The sequence below is a fragment of the Gymnodraco acuticeps genome, unplaced genomic scaffold (assembly GCF_902827175.1).
Source record: "Gymnodraco acuticeps unplaced genomic scaffold, fGymAcu1.1, whole genome shotgun sequence".
NCBI lineage: Eukaryota > Metazoa > Chordata > Actinopteri > Perciformes > Bathydraconidae > Gymnodraco > Gymnodraco acuticeps.
In genome coordinates, this window is record NW_022990981.1 from 2325878 (window position 1) to 2344770 (window position 18893).

An 18893-nucleotide genomic window follows, 5' to 3' on the forward strand; every position below is an offset into this window, starting at 1 on the left:
CTATACAAAAACCTCTGGCGTTTCTAGTGTTAAGAGGCGCGTTCACACCGCAGTACTTTTCCCACTTTAGTTCCGATATAGTTCCGAAATGTTGCGTTCACACCAAAAAGAGCCGGAACTAAAATTAGTTCATGAGAACCTTTTCACCCCCTTTTCCGTCCCTGCTAGAGAGCAGGGACTTTCGTGGGAGAAAAAGGTTCCTATGTCTGATTGGCTGGGCGGATTGCAAACCACGCCCCGTAAAACTCCCAAAAAGTTTTGTGAAGCCGCCATTTTATTATCCTCGCATTAGCATTATTAGCATTAGCATTAGCCCAGCGCAGAAATGCAGAGAGACTAACTTATGGCAACACAAAATAAAACATGGGAGCGGTGGAGATGTGGAGGTGTCGGCGTTCTGGCGATTTACTCGGAAGGCTTCAGTAGAAGCTGCTGGGAGCTTGAGCGGCAGTATACGCCGTGAAGTGGTTTGCGGCCTGCTAGTAAACCCAAAGCAGAAGAAGAAGAAGTGACGTCAGCGGCTTCATTTGCCTAATCCTCCCCCAGGATCTGTACTTAGTTCATGAGAACTAAAGAGTTCTCATGAACTAAGTTCTCATGAACCTTTGTGGGAAAAGTACTGCGGTGTGAATGCGCCTAAGGTAATTAGGTACAGTAGAAGCCCTTTTTTATCAGTAACGAATTTAGCAGTTGAACATAAAAGTCAACTAACTGAGGGTCACTTGCAATGACAGTGTTGTGTCTAACTGTAAGCTTGTCACTCAGATACCTCATTCACACCAACGCAACTCCGGTTCAAGCTCCGTGCTAGAGATTTTCAGGTTCAGAACCGGTTCTTCGGTTTAGCTCCGCTCTTTTCACACTGCCCAGAGTCCGACTGGTGCTGCGTCACTGCGTCATCGTTCACGTCATGACGTAACCGTTGTTCAGGAGTTGATCCCGCCCCTGCCCCCGCCTCGACGTAAGCGTGGCGTATGTGGTACTTTTGCTCTGGCCGGACAATTTGTTGGTGCTTGAAACGAACCGGATTCCGGAGCTAAGAGGCTGCTCCGCTGCGGTGTGAACAGGAAAACCCGGTGCTTTTCAAGCTCCAGCTCCGAACCGGCCCCGAAACACCGTTGGTGTGAATGAGGTAAGAGTAACCTACAGTTAATTTAGCTGCTGGAGAAGAAAGATCAGGGGGGGAGAGAGCTGTGGTTGATGGGCCATTAGTTGTGTAAATACACAGCTGAGAGCTGCCATTTCATTCAGACTGTTTAAAAAATGGTAACAACGGGTAACAACGGACTATTTTTCTTAGCGGATGCATGTCAATTTAAATCAATACATACAACTATTTTTTAAATCAATAAAAACATTTTCTAAATCCATAAAAGCATTTCAATTAATATTGGGAGTCATGTCGTTACTTTGTTGAGAATGTGGCCATGTAATAAGCGGGATAATTTGCAGCGACTTGTTCCTTATGGGGAAAATAACACCCTTCATGCAGCTCAAGATCTCTCCGCTACGCGTTGGGATCCTGATCTGCCGACGAGGCTCCATTAAAATATAAATATTTTTTGTGAATTACTGAGTTTAGGCACGTTAATAACGTTTTAATGAAGTTGAATACAGTATATTCATATGTGTCAGTGATTTCATGTCAATTCGGCGAACATAAACATAAATGATCGTGGTGAAGATGATGATTCAATTAGGATGAAAAATCGAGATCCGGGCTGCATTTGCTCCCGTTCGTTTTTTTCGACTAAACAACATTATTTTGTTAAATAACAACATGGTGATGTTTTGTAAATGATTACATGTCTCTTATTTAGCACAGACTATGATATCCGTGACATATGGATCTTAACAAAGTTCCGCTGTACATCCAGCATACTTACTGTATCTGACTTTATTTCACATGAGCTCCAGTGTGGAACCCCACTGCACCCCCTGGTGGATCAATGATCCATTGCAGCTGGCTTCATAATAAATACATTTATTTATCACGGGGGCGGTCTCAAGTCAAGCTGGAGGTTTTCCCTTGAGCAAGGACAGATCACGTACCAATCACGGCCCTCGCGTTTCAAACTGTCTGAAATGAAGCGCTACATCTGTAGACACTAAACAAGATAGTTTCTAGATATCAACAAACATTTCTCGATTGTTTCCTACTTTAGTTTCTCAAACATCATGAAGATTACAATAACGTTTCTAAAGGCATACTTTGAAAAAGAAACCCTGTTATACACCTACGATGAAATGCTGGACTTTTGATGCCACGTAGGATGTTACTAACGGCCATCACTTAGACACTTACAGCCATTTGGAAAAGAAACACTAGCTTCCTGATTGACGCTCTCTTTGACCTCAATGGGGAGCAGGTCAAACAGATGATCCTCCACGATCAGGCAGCTCTTGCGCAGCTGGCCGCACTGACCGAGCTGGACCGGAAGACGGTCAAGACAGTTCCCCTTCAGCTCCAGGTGGGTCAGCTGCGAGAGTTGGCCAATCTTCTCTGGAATGGTGGAGATACAGTTGTGGCCGAGACATAAGGTTCTCAGTTTGCTGCACTTGAAGAGTTGCTTGGGAACTACTTCCAATTTGTTGCCAGTAATGGCAAAATGTTGGAGGTTCTGCAGAAAGCCAACCTCCAGTGGTATTGTCACTACGGAGTTGTGGCTAACATCGAGGTACCTCAACTTGAGGAGCGTGAATAACGATGAGGGGAGAGACTCTAGCTTGTTATGTGACAGATAAAGGGATTCAAGGTTTTTTACATGGCTAATTGACAATGGAATGGTGATGATCTTATTGTGCCAAAGTTTGAGGCAGGTCAGTCTCTTGAGGTGCTGAAAGCTGATGATCTCCTCGATGGTCCGGATGTTGTTGGACTTTAGATCCAGTTCCTGAAGGTTGTTCAAACTGAAAATAGCGTGAGGTATTCTCTCCAGCTCACAGTTGAGAAGCTCCAGCTCGGCAAGATTCATTATTTTCTTCAAACTATTAAGAACTAAGAGCTTTGTACCATCATTATGAATGACCAACTTGATCAGATGCGGGGACAGGTCCGTTATGTTGGTCGGGATCTTTGTGAGGTTGCTTTTGAGATGCAGAATCTTTAAGTGCCTGAGGTCTCGCAGAGACTCCAGTCCGATCATTTTGTTGTTTTCAGAGTTCAGATTACCAACAAGGTAGAGTTCCCTTAAAGTTTTCAACAAGTATACCCAGCTAGGAATCTCAGCGACATCTGTGAATTTGACATGAAGGCACCGGAGGTGATCACGGAGAAAAATGAAAGCAGTCTGCTCAACTTTGGCTGGACAGTGATAGAAGTGCAGCTCCTGGAGGTTTGTCATTTGTGAGATCTTAGCTGTTATCTTGGCCTCTGGGATTAATTCTAGTTTGAGAATTTCCAAATCTGTGAGATCAAACACAGCATCTGGCACTCCAGAGAGCATAAAAAGATGGAGTTCCAACTTTTCTTGAGGGTTGCGTATCACATGCTGCCGCAACTTCTCATAGGTCCACTCGTGGTTCAGGCTGATCTCCCGAAGTTTGTTCTCACTCACCTCAGAGAGAAAAACACCAAAGCGCTTTGAATACAGCTGGTCGTACTGATCGACCATGTGGAGGAGGAACGCAAAATCATTCTTCACATCTGGAATGTCACTGAAGCTACTCTCCTCTCTGACTTTTTCAAAGGAATACTCCTTAAGTGGTCGCCGAAAAAGCCAGAACAGTGTGTAGATACAGATTATGCCATAGGCGCATATGAGAGCAATGTAACTAACAAGGAGTTTCTTTAACATGAAGGCCATGTTGTGTGTACAATGGAACCTTTTGTATCCAGTCAAATGCTTAATGTCAGGCTCACACACATGGTTGAAATCTATAGAGGCAACAAAAGTCATGGTGTAGCACAGGATCAAAATGAACTTGACTGTTTTGATGACGGTCTGAATGGCATACAGCCTGTAAATCAGGTCACTGTCTTCCACATGGGCACGGAATTTGCGAACTTTTTCAAACAGGGCTTTGGCTTGCTCTCCGTCTTTTTTGTCCAGTATGGTCATGGCAGGAACTTCACTCACAAGCTTTTCAGCAGAAAACGTGACCCCAGATTTGGTCAGCATTGGGGCGGACTGGTTGGGACTCCCCTCCTCGCTGCTGGTGGACAGATGCTTCAGGAGGGTGGAGGCTCCTGCCAGTCTCTGTTTGTTCTCCTCCGAGTCCTCGCAGGCTGTCTCGGACAGCGCTTTGGTCGTCCAAGGCGATTCAAAACATTTTCCAAGTATGGAAACAAAATGTTCTATTTTGGAACTTGTCTTTGGGTACTTGAACCAGAAGTTGCTACTGACCATTAATACGATAGTGTGGATCAGAGCGAGGTAGGGGAAATATTTGGAATACCAAGGAAGGGCAACATGGTAGCACATCTGATTGACAAAAACATACTGCTGAAAATCCAGTTTGGTCCTGACACCTGTAGGCAGAGGCTGTCCCAAAGAACCCGACTGTGTGAAGGGAACTGTGGGGGGGATTTTATCAGGAGGCCTTTTAGCCATTAGAGGAGCAGCTTGCTCACCAATGGCACTTTCTTTGTTCCATAAGCTATCAGCTGTCTCCGGGGGTTGGGGTTGTATGAAGCCCCCAGACCCCTCTGGAGGGGGTTCCAGAATGGGAAGACAAACCACTTGGTCCCTTGTTAACTGCATCGTTCCAGAAAATATGGCCAACATCAACATGACGATCCCCAGATAATCCATGAAGACATCCCACCATGGTTTCAGTATGCGATAAGTTGGCTGGATGTCATTTAGGGAGGCTACTTCTGTGAGGGTGAACATTCCTGCAACAGAGAATATTAATGAACATCATGCTTTATTTCTCTCATTACAAAAACAACACAATATTGAATTATTCATGTTATTTTGGGATCCCTAATAACATCAGGTAAATGGACTGCTAACGTAATCTAGCCCTTAAGCTAACTTTGGCACATGAACATCTTTTTGAAAAGTAGATTGATGTACATTGTCACTTCTCAAAAAAACATTTCATGAAATAAAATAACATAAAATACTCATACCATTTTTTTTTTTGCAACCAGTTTTTTTTATATCACTTACTGAATGTACTGTGATACTGTACATAACCTTACCTAATGAGCTTAATGAATCCAGGGAAATCAGGTTTGTGTGTAATGGAATCCTTGCTGTCACACTTTTCCTCTTGCAGTAAAGTACGTTCTTATGGAAACTTTGATTCTTTTGAATATGTGGCCCTCCGGCTGAAATGCTCCTCTCGAGCTCTGTTCCTAAATATCTATAGACCACCCAAATACTGTGCAAGCTTTTTTGATGACTTTACTGAACTGCTGTCTATAGTGTGTATTGACTTTGACCGTCTAGTCATTGTTGGTGATTTTAACATCCATGTTGACAACCCCCAGGACAGAGGGGCTAAAGAACTGTTTTGTGTTCTTGATAGCTATGGACTGACTCAGCATGTGACGGAGCCCACGCACAATAAGGGGCACACTCTGGACTTAATTATCTCAAAGGGTCTGAATATCTCTAAGGTTGTGGTGACTGATGTTGCACTCTCTGACCATTCCTGTGTTTTCTTTGAGAGCTCTATTTCTGTTCACAAAAATGTTCAAAAAGAGGTAACCACAAAGCGATATTTAACTAAAAACACTAGGGAAATGTTTACTCAGAATTTCTCTTCCACACTTGCCCCTGCCAACATCTCAGTAAATGAGCTAGTAGATCATTTTAATTCAAAAATTAAAAATGTTATAGATGCCATTGCTCCAACTAAGGTAAAGGAAGTGTCTGGCAAGAAAATATCTCCATGGAGAAAGGCCATGACCGTGAAAACAGAAAAAAGAGAATGTCGAAAAGCTGAACGCAGGTGGCGAAAAACAAATCTCCAGGTTCACTTTGAAATCTATAAAGAGAGACTTGGCCTCTATAATTTGGAATTGAAAAACGCACGACAATCGTTCTTCTCTGACATCATTACCAAAAACAAAAACAACGCACGTGCCTTGTTTGCTACCGTCGACAGACTAACTAACCCCCCAGTGTCAGTAGCCTCTGAATTTCTATCCACCAGGGCGTGCAATGATTTTGCCTCCTTTTTCACTGACAAAATTCAGAAAATCAGACAAGCAGTCAGTGCCTCTGCATCAGGAACAGCAAATGTGTTGTCCCTATCTCCACTTAACATCAATTCAGACATCATGACACAATTCCATCAGATTAATGATAAAAACCTAGAGGACATTATTCAACTTCTGAAATCCTCCTCTTTCTGCCTTGATATTATTCCAACAGGATTTTTCAAAGATGTTTTGCCTTGCATGGCCTCAGATCTACTTCATATAGTAAACAAATCTCTTCACTCAGGTATTTTTCCACAGGCCGTGAAAACTGCAGTCATTAAACCGCTCTTAAAAAAGAATAATCTAGATGCTTCAGTAATGAACAATTACAGGCCCATATCAAACCTCCCATTTCTAGGTAAAATCATTGAAAAAGTTGTTTTTCAACAGTTGAGTAATTTCTTGCATTTAAATGACTGTTTTGATGTGTTCCAGTCAGGCTTTCGTCCAAACCACAGCACTGAGACTGCTCTTGTAAAGGTCTTTAATGACATCCACTTAAACACAGACAGTGGCAGAACTTCAGTGTTAGTATTATTAGATCTCAGTGCTGCGTTTGACACTGTTGACCACAGCATATTACTAGACCGACTGGAGAACTGGGTGGGACTTTCGGAAACAGTTCTGAATTGGTTTGAATCCTACTTAAAGGACAGAAACAACTTTGTTTCTATAGGTAAATACACATCTGAGTTGACAAATATGACATGTGGGGTTCCTCAAGGCTCCATCTTGGGGCCTCTTCTCTTTAACATCTACATGCTACCACTGGCTCAGATAATGAAGAACAACAAAATAAGTTACCATAGCTATGCAGATGACACACAAATTTACGTAACAATTTCACCAGGAGACTATGCTCCAATTCAAACACTGAGTAAGTGCATTGAACAAATCAATGACTGGATGTGTCAGAACTTTCTCCAATTAAACAAAGATAAAACTGAGGTAATGGTTTTTGGAGCCAAGGCAGAACGTATACAAGTTAGCGCTGAGCTTCAGTGTGCAATGTTCAAAACAACAGATAAAGCCAGAAATGTAGGTGTAGTCATGGACTCTGACCTGAGTTTCAACAGTCACATTAAAACTGTTACTAAATCAGCCTACTATCACCTAAAGAATATATCTAGGATTAAAAGACTAATGTCACAGCAGGATTTGGAAAAACTTGTCCATGCTTTTATCTTCAGTAGACTCGACTACTGCAATGGTGTCTTCACAGGTCTCACTAAAAAATCTATTAGGAAGCTGCAGCTAATTCAGAACGCTGCTGCTCGAGTCCTCACTAACACTAAGAAAGTGGATCACATCACTCCAGTTCTGAAGTCTTTACACTGGCTTCCTGTGTGTCAAAGAATAGATTTCAAAATACTGCTGCTGGTTTATAAAGCACTGAATGGTTTAGGCCCAAAATACATTTCTGACCTCCTGCTAAATTATGAACCATCCAGATCTCTCAGGTCTTCAGGGACTGGTCAGCTTTCTGTCCCCAGAGTCAGAACTAAACATGGTAAAGCAGCGTTCAGTTATTATGCTCCAAATATCTGGAACAAACTCCCAGAAACCTGCAGGTCCGCTGCAACTCTGACTACTTTTAAATCCAGGCTGAAGACTTTTCTTTTTGTCGCTAATTTTAATTGAACTATTCATATCTTAGACTGCACTGTAACTTTTATCCATGTACTTTTTTCTTTTAATGTTTAATTGACAGCACTGTAACTTTTATCCATGTATTTTTTCTTTTAATGTTTATTTTATTAGCTTTTCTTTTTAATGACTGATTTTAAATGCCATTTTCTTAATCTCTTTCATTTTTTGTAAAGCACTTTGAATTGCCTTGTGTTGAAAAGTGCTATATAAATAAACTTGCCTTGCCTTGCCTTGCCTTGCCTTGCCTTGCCTACGTACTTTTCAACTGAATTTCCAGATGTATGCACCACCTGACATCCGTAGATTAAAGGTCCCATGTCTTGGCCATTTCTACTGATCATAATTCCATTGTTGAGGTCTACTAGAATATATTTACATTGTTTAATGTTCCAAACTCACATTGGTTTCTCATACAGCATCTCTGTATAGTATGTGTATTCACTCTCTGTCCTACACGGCTTGTTGGAGCTCCTGCCCCCCCCCCCTCCCTGTGAGCCCAGTGTGCTCTGATTGGTCAGCTCGCCAGCTCTGTTCTGATGAGTCCACCACCGTTACAGCGGAACATCAGTGTTTATGTGTTACAATGGCGTTCGCAACCAGAAAATGACACCAGTAATGACAAACAGATGAGAATGCTGCGTGGGGTCTGGGTGCCGTGTTGGCGGGACGTTGCGCGTGGAGGAGAGGAGCGGACAGTGTGAGCTGGGTTCATTTCCTGCTTGCTGCGTAGGGTTTGCGAGACAGCGAGACAGCGAGACAGCGCGAATGGACGCGGGAAGGGGAGGGGGCTGAGGGGGCTGCAGCACCCCCATCTGCGAGGCTCCACTAGCCACTTTGAGGGTTTGTGACTTTGCAGACCGTTTACATGCATAAAAACCTTCATAACACACAAGGGGACAGGTAATAACCGGAAATGTATGACATGGGACTTTTAAAGCTTAATATAACCGCTACCTCCGTCTTAGCAATTATATATTCAACAACGTTTTTAGCTGTGACCAGCAAGGTATAAAATACATTTTACCTTACAAATAGTATTAGATAGTTGTACAGGTAGTACTTCCCTCATAGAAGGTAAACCTAATGAGGTGTTGTGGAAGTCCTACCCTATTTTAATCTAAAAACTCAATGAATAACACCTGAAATTGGTCCTCGGAGCGTGATAAAATGGCAAAACATTATAACTCTTTGGTAAGTCCCATAATACCCAAGTTGACAAACCTGTCATTGTACCAGTTTTTATATCTAAAATAACCTAGTTGTCTGTCATAGTACTGTATTTTTAAATAATTTTTACAGGCAATGTGATGCTAAAAATATCATGGATGCTAAGTACAAAACAAAGAATATGAGTGGTCATAGTCCTGTTTAAATGACTTACTTTTTTAATTAATGACTAGAATTAATTAATTGAGAAAGAGAAATACACATGGCCCTGTAATCCTTAGAGGTGGGAGAAGTAATCAGAAATTGTACTTAAGTGAAAGTAGAAATAGCCTACAAGAGTGCAAGAATACTCTGTTACAAGTAAAAGTCCTGCATTCAAAATGTTACTCAAGTATTAGCATCAAAATATACTTTGAAAATCAAAAGTAAAAGTATTCATTGTCCAGATTGGTCAATTTCGGAAAATTATATATATATGATATGTTTTATAATGATTGATCATTAAAGTGTTATCAAAGCTGGTAAAGGTGCAGCTAGTTTTAATGACTTTGTATACTGCAGGGTAGCTGGTGGATTTACTCCAGAGGCCTGTACTACGAAGCTGGTTCAACATAACCTGGATATGTTTGAGTTAGCCGGTTGGCCTAATCCAAAACATACACGCTGTCGCTAAACGGTACTACGACGCGGGTTATCAAGTGGATCGCTCAAGCCCGCCGTGTCCTATCTAGTTAGGTGCGCGTTCACATGAAAGGGGTGGTATTTGGAGCATTCGACCAATCACAGACATGGAGAAGCGTACTGACAGCGCAGCGTCATACTTCCTGAATGAAAAGTCAACTATAATATTAGACAAATATGAAGAAGTTAAACTTTAAACATCCATGACTTAAACACTTTATCCAGGATCAAAGCCACAGAGCTGCACCTGCAAGGTGAATACAGCTGGCAAAAGAAAAAGTGTTTGAATGCGTACATTAACAGGTTTATGATATCACTGCCTCCGTCTAAGACACGATCTGACTTTAATTACATTTGACTCGAGTGTTTCGTCAACTTAATGTGTTGCTTAAAATAATACTTCTGCATACAGTATGTGACACTGTAAGTGTTGCACGGCCAGATACGGCTCAGCTGACTCAGATAAGGAGATATATGGTACATTATGAAGTGATATGCCGCGGACTGTACTTAATGTTACTCTGATCCGGTTACTTATGTTGTGGCAGATATTTAAGTAAGCTTTCTTAACGCTAATGTTATAATAGTCAGATTGCTCTAAAGATGGAGCTGATATTCTATTCATGTTCACGTTCACAGAGTCGGTGATTTTTGCCGGCCGTCTTTCCTGCAACGGCAGCTTTTCTGTATTTCCTTTCTCCTATAATATGACTTGATCGCTTTAAACTCCGCACACTGAGCTCTGATTGGTCAGCAGGCGGTGCTTTCACTGAGTTGAGCTCTTAGCCTGCAACCTAACCTGGTCCCGACCAGATTAGCCGCACAGCATAAGTTACCGAGATCTAGCCTGCTAAAAAGAGAACCAGCTTCGTAGGACCGGAAACCTCGAGTTTTCCCTGAAGTTAGCCGGCTAAGCGAAAATCCTGCTTCGTAGTATACCCCCCTGGTACCGTCTCAGTGGTGAAACTGTGACGCGCTGGGGGGGGGTGCTAATAGAGCCATTTGCGAGGTCTCGCTGTCTCGCAGACCCTACGCAGCAAGCAGGAAATGGACCCAGCTCACACTGTCCGCTCCTCTCCTCCACGCGCAACGTCCCGCCAACACGGCACCCAGACCCCACACAGCATTCTCATCTGTTTGTCATTACTGGTGTCATTTACTGGTTGCTAACGCCATTGTAACACATAATCACTGATGCTCCGCTGTATCGGTGGTAGACTCATTAGGACAGAGTGGGCGAGCTGACCAATCAGAGCACAGTGGGCTCACAGGGGGGGGGGGGCAGGAGCTCCAACAAGCCGTGTAGGACAGAGAGTGAATACACATACTATACAGAGATGCTGTATGAGAAACCAATGTGATTTTGGAACATTGAACAATATAAATCTATTCTAGTAGACCTCAACAATGGAATTATGATCAGTAGAAATGGCCATGACATGGGACCTTTAAGACTTGATTATATTTCACATCATTAATCCAAATCTGTAAAGTAACTAAAGATATTAAATAAATGTAGGGGAGTAAATGTACAATATGTAGGCTACCTCTAAATTGTAGTGTGGTAGAAGTACAAAGTTGGAAATACTCAAGTGAAGTACAAGTCTCTCATAATTGTACTCAAATGCAGTAGTTGAGTACACCTACTTAGTTACTTTACACCACTTCTAATCTTATACAATCTAATAAAACAGTGTTGACTACTTAAAGTAAGATTTTGTAGTATTCTATTGTATTGCATTTTGAACATTGTTTCTAATTTTTCATTACTAAACATGTAGGATATTATTATTTCCTCTAATAGTTAACAATGTGACCAATATATACTCAGCATAGATATTAGGACACTGAGTTCTGGTAGGATTCACTGTCCTCCAATTTAGACAAGGCCTCGTTCTGAAGAGGCTCAGACTGATCAGCCTTGTCATGTTGATATAAATGTATTTATAGAGGACACTGCCCTTGAACTGGGGCACACACACCAAGGCCGTAACCATGGAGTCAACATTGGGGGGGACCAAAAATAAAAAAGTCATAGAATAGCAATTTTATTTTAATTGTTTTATATCAGTTAAGCTATTGGGGGGGACATTTTGAGCGTATCTAACAGGGCTGCCAACACTCACGCATTGAGCGTGAGAGTCACGCCCATATAATTAATATAATTAACCCATATCTCACGCACTCACGCCGCACTTGCCTTTCCTCACGCTAAATTTTCGTCCAAAATAAATGTATATAAATATAAAAATAAAGTGAAGGAACAGCAAACCGAGCGGTCTACGAAATGAGACTGTCTTCTGGCTTAGTTCAGTAAAGTTGGAACGATATTGGGAGATTCTGATTTCACGGATCAATAACTCATGAACAAAACGTTTTTCAGACACAAATGACGTCTACAATCACATTTTGATTAAAAAAAAAGCCAATATGCGCCGTCCTACGAGCTGGACACATTACATTGGTCTCTATCCGCAGCCGGAGAAGAAACGAGTGCTCAGGGACCGTCTGCAAAGTGCAACTCCGAAAAAAGAGAATACAATAATATTCAATCACTATTATACAGCTTATTACCACCAAACTCACCACACACATCAATAGTCTCCTGCGTGTCATACTACAGCAAGGAGTTTGGAAGAATATGCTTTTGAATAATTTTGGGGAATATTTATAATGTAAAATCTTCAATAAATATGGCATCATCTTAAATAACTTTACTATTATACAGTATATTTCTACCAAACTCACTATTTGCATTGTTGTTGTTAGCATCTGGTTAGCTTAACGGATATTAAAAGCTGTTTCTAAAACAAGGAGAGGGAGAGCTCTGTCCTGTCAGACTGAGAGAGATAACTACAGCTCAGTGGGTCTCAAACGGTTTGGTCACCATTTGTGAGAATAAATGAAAAACAGTTATGAAATACTATATGACAGTAAAACAAGAATACAGTTTAAAAGGGGAGTGATTTGTAAAATATTCATAAAGAAAAAGAAAATCTGTTTACCATAAATTCATTTTGCTCTCAAAGTGCACCAGGTTGATGCATTTAACTTCAATATTTAAAAAAAAAAATCCACCCCCCCCCCCCCCCCCCCCACTTATAAAATAGCACTTTACCTCTGCTTACACCTAGATGCCATTGTATATGCTGTGAGCTGATTATCGAGCCTTCATTGTAAGAGTCGCGGGTACACTGTGTATGTGCGTATTCCAATGTAGCGCCCGGTACATTAATGGGAAACCCTAGTTTGTACATGTTCAATACATTTGTAACACATGAACGTTTCTTTTGTCGGTTCATCAAAAAAAATGGTCAATTCGGCCTTGACACACACCATTGTCTGCACAGATAGTGCAACACAAGCAAAGCCAACCTCACATATCCATCAGACTGCGTAGTATTGATATGTTTAACTGTACAGTAACATAGCGTTTTGGTATGGTTAATACAAATACATTAAATAATAAAAAGATCAGTGACACCACTGTGTCTCAATTATTCTGTGTATGTTGAAAACACGAAGGCGACTATTTTAACGAGGCTCTGGAGCAGGTTGGGACCGCGGCTCCAGCAGCTAGACGCAGCACTGATGGCTGCTCTCCGTTAGAAAATCACTACGCGTTCAGATTACATTAGTGCGCTAAATTCACTGCTGGTTAATGTTGTTAGCCAAACATGCCAACACATTTGGGCCACAGCATAGCGGTTCTATTTAACACATTGAACAACATAAACGAGCACCATCATACAGATACACACCTTCAGGAGGTTATGTTTTTGGTGGCACTGCCGAACAACGCCTCTGTTTACACGCCATGTTCCGCTGCAGTAATGAAGCCGTCCATTCTTCGTATCAGTTGAACCGTGGGTCTGCTGGCCGGGTGTAAGCAGCTTAGCTCAGTCTCTCTCTCCCCACTCCGCGTCAGATGGTCGGGTCCTCTCCGCCTGTGACAGCCGGGCGGCAGCAGCTGCTGGAGGTGTTCCTGGGTTGGGGCTATTCTCACGCTCGCCGAGGTTGTTCTCAATATATGGCCATGTATGAGTCATGTATGACCATCAAATGGTAACATTCTACAAAAATGGTGGAAGTAGCCTACTGTCACTTACTTTTGCAGACACCAAAATATGACGTTGACCTAATACTCACATTCATACGACGCTGAAGTTGGCTTCCGATTCAGAGCATCCGATTCGGCAGTTAAGGGGAAAGTTAAGGGACATTTAATTTACAGCGCTGAGCGAACAATTCTCCGTGTTTGAACCTCTTAAATCGCTGCATAGCCGATTTATTTGGACTGGATTATCCCAGAGAGTCTAAATAACCCAGTTTGAGATTTGTGAAACCTTTATTCTATTTGTGAAAATACAAACAAGGGAGATTTCAGTGCTTTTTTCACATCCTGACCACATTAGACCAGGTCCTGATCTAAAACCACTAGACCTAGACTCATCAAATCTGGACTGGATTATCCCACAGAGTCTAAAGATTCTTTATAACCCAGTTTGAGATTTGTGAAACCTTTATTCTATTTTTGAAAATACAAACAAGGGAGATTTCAGTGCTTTTTTACATGTAGACCACATTAGACCAGGTCCTGATCTAAAACCACTAGACCTACACTCATCTAATCTGGACTGGATTATCCCACAGAGTCTAAAGATTCTTTATAACCCAGTTTGAGATTTGTGAAACCTTTATTCTATTTGTGAAAATACAAACAAAGGAGATTTCAGTGCTTTTTTCACATCCTGACCACATTAGACCAGGTCCTGATCTAAAACCACTAGACCTACACTCATCAAATCGGGTAAGTATGGACAGCTAATTAAGGAAGAATAAAGTCTTTACTTCTCAAATGTATTATAATTTTGTGTTGCAAATAAAAATTCAACAGATAAGTAGGTATACTTATATAAACTTAATGTATTTACAGTTGCAGGCAAAACATTTCAACAGGAAATTAAATATAGTCTATAACTAGCATTGTTCAAGTTTACTTTAAGCAACAAGCTTTGCCTAATTACAGTATGTCATCTTGAGTACTAGGATTGCTTGGAATGTGAAAAACATTACAAGATTAGAAAATAACACTTTGGTAAAAAATAATTGCTATTCATATTTAGCTTTAGGACAAAGCAGCAGAAGCTGTTCAAAGTGGATGAAAGACTGAAAGTTAGCCTTTTTCTTTATCTCATGAACCTGAATTCCTTTAACATCTTTTTCATTTTTTTGTTTGCTATGAAACAGTATTTAAGATACAAAAACGTTGTAGATAAAGAATTATCACCTAAATGAGGAGCATACACTTATTTTTATTTTTATTTATGTTTTCATTTGTTTAACAGGGACAGTGCACATTAATTAACATTCCTGTAAATGTGCCAGAGTTAGCCAAGAGGCTATTTTTCATCTGTTGTCCCTGGACAGATTGTATAAGTGAACCTAAAACAAATTTCATTTAAACAAGTAAATACAATCAAATGAAAACATGCAACATACATTATTGGAATACTTAAATAAATAAAAAGACAGAACAATAAAACAAAACAAAATAACATGTTGTGACGACCCCTCCCCCCTTCTGCCTGTCTGTGCTCCCTGCCTTGCTGTCCTCTGGCAGGTACTGGGAGTGTCGTCCTGTCTGTGCCCGCCCATCTAGAGGCGGAGCCTCAACAAGGCATAAAGGCTTGCCCAGCTGGGAGGTTCACTTTCTGATCCTGATCCTGGTCTGCTGCAGCAACCTCAGCCTTCCACCTGTGTTTGTATTTTCACAAATAGAATACAGATTTCACAAATCTGAAACTGTGTTATAAAGAATCTTTAGACCCTCTGGAATAATCCAGTCCAGATTTGATGAGTCTAGGTATAGTGGTTTTAGATCAGGATCTGGTCTAATGTGGTCTACATGTAAAAAAAGCACTGAAATCTCACTTTTTGTATTTTCACAAATAGAATTAAGGTTTCACAAATCTGAAACTGTGTTATAAAGAATCTTTAGACTCTCTGGGATAATCCAGTCCAGATTTGATGAGTCTAGGTCTAGTGGTTTTAGATCAGGACCTGGTCTAATGTGGTCTACATGTAAAAAAAGCACTGAAATCTCCCTTGTTTGTATTTTCACAAATATAATTAAGGTTTCACAAATCTGAAACTGTGTTATAAAGAATCTTTAGACCCTCTGGAATAATCCAGTCCAGATTTGATGAGTCTAGGTCTAGTGGTTTTAGATCAGGACCTGGTCTAATGTGGTCTAGATAAAAAAAAAGCACTGAAATCTCCCTTGTTTGTATTTTCACAAATAGAATAAAGGTTTCACAAATCTCAAACTGGGTTATAAAGAATCTTTAGACTTTCTGGGATAATCCAGTCCAAATAAATCGGCTATGCAGCGATTTAAGAGGTTCAAACACGGAGGATTGTTCGCTCAGCGCTGTAAATTAAATGTCCCTTAACTTGCCCCTTAACTGCCGAATCGGATGCTCTGAATCGGAAGCCAACTTCAGCGTCGTCACATACATTATGTTGAATAAATAGAGATTGTCTTTACAATGGTACTAAATAAATACATTAAAAAAAGGTTTTATTAATAAATTGCAATTTATTTAAAATCCCAAGTTCAAGGAACTGCCTTGTCACTTTGATCATACATGGAAGTGGAGGAGCCTATAGTTTTCATTTAAAATATGTATTTTTCAATAAATAAATCTCAGTCACATTTACATAACATTACATACATTAAATATAACACTATAATAATATCAAATAAATGTCAGTCACCCAAAATGACGTCATTGGTGTTACTGCTACACAAAACGCTTTTATGTTTGAAATAATGTACTGTCTCTGAAGAGCTTCCTGTAAGAGATCCTTTGAGACAGTTCAGTGGACAAAGACATAGGGTAACTCAGATACTTCTTACTTTGTTTGTTAAAGACGTCATTTTATCTTCGAATTGTACGTGCAGCTTTTAAGTCTGTCATTAGTGTTACTTATTTCATAGCCCTATGGGTGAACATTTGAATGGGAAAATGTATTGCATTGAAGAGTAAAACAAATTTGATATTGACTGAAGTCATATGTGGTCTGACGGTCTGACACATGGCAGCCATTTTGTTAAAATGGTAGTGTTTTCTCCAAATTGTCACTGGTTTTACTGTCACTGGTGTTACTCTTCTTCCTGGTAACACGTAACACCAGTGACGTTCCTATATAAATAAGCTTTGTATAATGTATACAAATAATAACAAATAAACAAATACTTTAAGCTCTACTTGTTGTGGATTCATCAAGTTGAGAGTTGGTTATTGCTATTTAACAGGTTTGTAGATGTGTAAGAAGACAGGGGCGGACTGGGACTACAATTCAGCCCTGGAAACTGACCCAGTCCGGCCACATGAAATGTCAAATGTTAGAAATCCGCTGTTTATTATTTAAGGTTTTACATCTGATTCGCTCCTTTTTTCCTCTCTGTACACAGCTCCAGTTTGGGCATTGGCCTGTCATCAGATTTCATTTTTAGTTGCTGCTGTAGCGGAAGTTTGGTACAATTATGTTTGATGAAATACTCCAAATCTCCACCCTCCATAATTGCACTTGCTTCAGTTGCTTGCTACTGTTTAAGGGCAGTGATGACAGTTACAGTACGAACTGAAGTTGATGCAATTTAATTGGATTGTGAGGCATGACGTGAGCCTCATCTGATTGGTCAATCTCTCCAATTTTTTTCACCAAGGGAAGCTAATTTCAGCTCGCCTCCTCTCGCAACAGAGAGTGCAATCTACGGTTTCACCATAACATCTAGAGGGGCGCTGTTTCACTCTTTGTAAAATACTCAATGAGAATGGGGGAGAGACGGGCCGGCAGAGAGACAACTCTGTTTTCATTTGCTCAGTTGTATGATGCAAATGTTGAGGACTTGGGGCATGAGCTACATCAGTTCAGCATAATTTTAGATAGGAAAATAAAGACTGGGATGCAGAGACCTGATAGTACAGTGGAGCTTGTTCAGTTAATTGAGCCTTATAAATAAGTGTTTTTTGAGCTCTTCAGACTCTGCAAAATAGCAGTCGCAATCCCAGTCAGTTCTGCTTCCTGTGAGCGTAGTTTTTCTACATTGAAGCTGGTCAAAACTTTTCTCAGATCCACCATAACTGATGAGAGACTGAGCAATCTCGGTCTGCTTAGTATTGAGTCAAGGAGGTCAAAGGCTTTGAATCTTGACTTATTTGTTGATCGGTTTGCCAAAAATCACAAAGACCGCAGGATTTTGTTGCTGTAATGTGACATTTTGGGAAGGAAACAACAGCCTGGGATGCAGACACCCGTATGTAAAATAGAGATGTAACTGTTCATTGCTTTTATTTTTATATAAATATGGTGTGAGTGCAAACATTGCACTATAACTTAAGCTGAAGCTAACAGTAATAACTATAAGATCTATCTAAAATAAATAAGTGTACAGAAACAAATACCAATAACTGTATTGCATTGTTTTCTTATGCGCAATTACTTCATACTGTCTAGTTCTCTTTTTCGTCCTGCATTCATTGTGCCCCCCTCAGAAAATAACTGGCCCCCCAGTGGCCCCCCCAGTCAAATTGGTCTAGAACCACCACTGAACACACAGCACAGAATAATTACCGAAACTAAACAAAGTGTTTTTATTTATTTATTAAAAGGATAACTACAATCCATAAGCCTGGCTTCCCCTGGCCTCCAGGAGAAAACGCCACTGAGTTCAAGGGATAATTCTCACCCACCTCTTGATCTTGCCCTGCACTTGTATGTGCCAGTTGAGCTGGTTCTTCCACCAGCTCAACTCTGTCCCTCATCATGAACGCAGGAGGCTGGCTGTATATCTGAACTCGCGCCCTCATCATTCTCTTCATCATCTTGCACTTGTTCTAAACTGCTGCTGATAGTGCTTGTAGCAGCGCTGCTGCCAAAAAGGTCTGTCAATTTGCGACATTTATATGCTTCACCTGCGAGTGACGTCACCTTTTTTCCTCTTGCCTTCTCGGCCCCACCTTTTTCTTTGATTATTATCCATGTTTTTTTAATTCTCCCTGGCCCTTTCTCATTTCTCTAACTCCCCTCCTCGACTCCCCTCCTCGACTCCTAACCTCGAGACTTAGTCCCGCCCACAGGAGATGCGAACGGAGGAGTCGAGGAGAGAGGAGGGGAAGCAGCAGGCGGTTAGAGAAATGAGAACTCCTCTCCTCTGAGCGGTCATTTG

At 40.9% G+C, this 18893-nt stretch overlaps 1 protein-coding gene across 1 annotated transcript; it reads right to left on the bottom strand.

Annotated features, from left to right (window-relative positions):
• Window positions 1–1364: 1364 nt before the first annotated feature.
• lrrc8db (leucine rich repeat containing 8 VRAC subunit Db) lies at window positions 1365–13781 on the bottom strand. The gene is made up of 2 exons (XM_034235698.1): window positions 13417–13781; window positions 1365–4837 (listed from the first exon to the last, which is right to left on the bottom strand). Exon 2 carries the CDS (start codon window positions 4833–4835, stop codon window positions 2280–2282), a length of 2556 nt encoding a protein of 851 aa, XP_034091589.1. The 5' UTR covers window positions 4836–4837; window positions 13417–13781; the 3' UTR covers window positions 1365–2279.
• Window positions 13782–18893: the final 5112 nt, after the last annotated feature.